Raw genomic sequence first — 3,350 nt, 5'->3', positions numbered from 1 at the left:
TAACCTTTATAATAGTCCCTTTTAGGTACTAGTCTTGAATTTGCTTCGGTAGGTAGGCGAGAATAGTACGATTAAGCCTTATAGAGGATTAAACGTAGGCTTATATAATATCTCGAAGCTATAGTTATTTCCTTTCTCGTAGGAGTAACAAGGTAATTAATAAAATTAGCTGTTAACTTGCTTGCTAAATCGTTAGCGATTAGGTTAATATAGCCTTCTTACTATCGTCGGCGTAACCTTATATTATAAGTCTTGATTTCTTATAAGGTTTAGTTATTTTACCCTTGACTTTGTTAACGATACGAGATCGGAAGATTTATACGTTTTAATACTTTCTCTTATTAAACTAAGTAAATTTAAATACTCCTTTAGCGATAAGGCTATTAATCTCTTATTTAGTTAACTATTCGAACGGTTCGCCTAGTATAATAATAATACCTTCTTATCGTAGTTTAATTACTAATTCTTCGTCTGCTTACTTTTTAATCGATAGGAATATTTATTAATAATCCGGGTTATTATTAAATTCTTTTATAAAGTAGGCGATTAGTAGTAGTCTCTTCCGGGGTCTGCCTAGGCGTCTTCTCGGTAGCTCTAGTGCCTCTTGCGGTTTATCCGGTTTACTACCTCTGCTAGCGATAATAATTTCGTCGCGTACTACTTCCTACTACGGTATCTTAGCTTTAGGTTCTTCTTCTTCTAGCATAGCGATAGAATTGAGTAGTTAATCGGGATCTTCGTAGTATAGTTTAACTACGGTAGACTAGAAGGTTTTTAGACTACGTAGCGTATCGATAGTATAGGTTTTGCCGTTTATAGCTACTAAAGTAAACAGTCTAGTCTAGCCTTTCTTTTCGCGCTATACTCGTACTTATAACCGTAGTAGTAAATTAATAATTAGCCTTATATTAAGGCTATTACGGGTAGCGATAGCTTCTGCTACCTGTCGCCTTGTATAAAGTTTGCGTACTTTGCTTATCGCCTTCTTAATCGCTTTCGCCTGCCTTATAACTTCGGGAGATAGTAGTAAATCGTTAGTAATTCGTAAGTATAAGCCGAATACTAAAAGTATTAGCACTATTCCGTTTAGGCTAGCAGTATCGTTAACTATTTTAACTACTATTTAAAATACTAATTCTAGCGTAATTATTAGGTTTTCTACTTTAATAATTTTATACGCTTTCTTTAGAAGTATATAGTATCGTTTAACTTTCTTAATACTATTATAGGCTTTTATAGGAATTTCCTTGATTTTAATTGCTATTCTTCTCGCCGCGTTTCGGAATTCTATTAAGCGGAAGTTTGTTCTAGCGTTAGTAACTAGCTAGTCTAGGGGTCCTTAATATATATCTATCTAGCAGAAGCGTAGGGCTTCCTAAGTAGCTTTCGTAGAAATATCCTTAAGGAACCGGGCGGCGTTAAACGCCGTAGTAGTATCGATAACGTAGAAGACCGGTCTATTACCCTCAAGGTATATTACGTCGGTAATAACCTCGTAGTTAAATTCGTAATCATCTCGTAACGTAAATTTAAACCGTAATAGCGTTAGTATATATATTTAGCATCGATAGTAGACTTTCGATAGTTGCTTAATTACTATAATTTCAACTAGGTAGCTAGCCTTCTAAAGCACCTTGTATAATCGTTAAATAGATAGGTATCCGAAGCGATAGTAAACCCGTTATAATTTAGCGTCTATAAGGTAGTTCTAGGCAAGTAGTTTCTCCTTATTAAGTAATAACTATAGGTAGCCTTATTTGCGAATAATAAGTACGACCTTATTTCCTTAGATAAGGGTATTCGTAACGTTATTAAAGTAGACCTTTAATTGGTCTATATCTCCTAGGCATATAAGGAAGGGAGTATTAGTCTTAATAACGTGAAATTTAACGCTTCTAAACGGCGTTAGCACTTTAGTAGTCCCTATAGACTCTAGTAGTATCCTATTGCCGAATTTCACTATAACGCCGCCAGCCGCCTTAGTATTTAACATAATTCCTTCGTAAATTTATTATAAAGCTACGAATTATAAGTAGCCAGCGGTTAAGAATCCTGCTACGCCCGAGTCGGGCATAATCCCTTAGAAGTTCTAAGCAGAGTAGCATCCCTCGAGTATAAATTGCGAAGGTAGCTCTTTCGGTTCTAGTTAGTTACGGAAGAGGTCTTCTTTCGTAATAGCATAGCGGGTTAACTAGTCTGCTAGGATCGTAGCGATCCTATTGCCGTTAATTACTATTATAGTAAAATAGGCGGTAACCTAGAATTAACTATTGCTACTGGTTTCTTCCTCTTCGTTACTTTTACTAGTTTGTTTAGTTACGTAGTAGTATTACTAGGGGTCTTCGGCGGTAGGTTATAGGTCTAACCTATCGAAACCCTCGTATTAGATAAGAAATTAGCTATATGCTAGAAGTAATATATCCTAGGCATATTAGGTAGTTTTAAACTTCTCGTACGCTTTTCGTCTCTCTTCTATAGTATGTTTAGTTAACTAGCAGTTAGGTTTTCTATATACGTAGTACTTCTTAGGCGTTAGCGGTAATAAGGGTTTGTTACGGCTTCTTCCTCGTAATAATCGACTTCGTAATAAACGACTATATCGTAAATAACGCCTTCGACCGTTAAAAGTTCTATCGGTTTAGTACTACTCTAGTAGGTTAGCTACTATGTTAAATTATTATTAGTTAAGACGGGTAGCTGTCTCGATCGACGAGATTAATTAGCTGCGAAGTCCCTCGTACGTCTTAGCCGGTATAAATAACGCTATTATATACTCTAGAATATCTCTATAAGCGTATAGAAGTTAGGTATAGAGGGATCGGTCGTTATAATCTTGTTATAGCAAACCGGGCTAAATCTTACTTAATTTATTATATAGTATGTTAAAACATTCCGATTTAGTCTTTCTAAGGTCATCGCGAATGATTTAGGGAAGAGTAGTTATATTCTACTACGTAACGTATGCTTATTGCCTTTTCTTAGTCTCGAAGTATGATTTTAATTAGTTAATTATAGTCTCGAAGTTAGGCTATAGGTTAATTACTTTAATCAAGGCGTAGAAATAGGTTTTAGCTATTCCTTTTAATATTAAGGGAAGTACTTTGTTATATTAGGAGGTATAAATTCCTAGCATTTTATAGTAATCTACGAATACTAGCATCTTCTTTTCGAGTATATCGTATATATCGCCGCTATATTTCATATCGTCAAGGTATAGTTTCGCGAATTCTGTTAATTACTTTCCGATACGGTCTATTAACTCGTATAGTTAGAAGTCTGTTAACGGAGAGACTATAGGATATAGCGGTCGGTACGGTAGTTACTACTATTATTATTCTTATAGAGAAAGT

General features: G+C 35.1%; 1 protein-coding gene across 1 annotated transcript; it reads right to left on the bottom strand.

Moving 5' to 3' along the window:
- Nucleotides 1-1,786: 1,786 nt before the first annotated feature.
- Nucleotides 1,787-1,993, bottom strand: CTRU02_207864 (uncharacterized protein; the record flags this gene model as incomplete). The annotated part of the gene is made up of 1 exon (XM_070204976.1): nucleotides 1,787-1,993. The coding sequence occupies one exon, from the start codon at nucleotides 1,991-1,993 to the stop codon at nucleotides 1,787-1,789; it is 207 nt and encodes a 68-aa protein (XP_070061509.1).
- Between the last annotated feature and the right edge of the window lie 1,357 nt (nucleotides 1,994-3,350).

The sequence above is a fragment of the Colletotrichum truncatum genome, assembly GCF_014235925.2.
Source record: "Colletotrichum truncatum strain CMES1059 chromosome Unknown Contig_0004, whole genome shotgun sequence".
Lineage (NCBI taxonomy): Eukaryota > Fungi > Ascomycota > Sordariomycetes > Glomerellales > Glomerellaceae > Colletotrichum > Colletotrichum truncatum.
The sequence above is the reverse complement of the archived record's forward strand: the minus strand, read 5'-3'. Positions and strand labels throughout refer to the sequence as shown.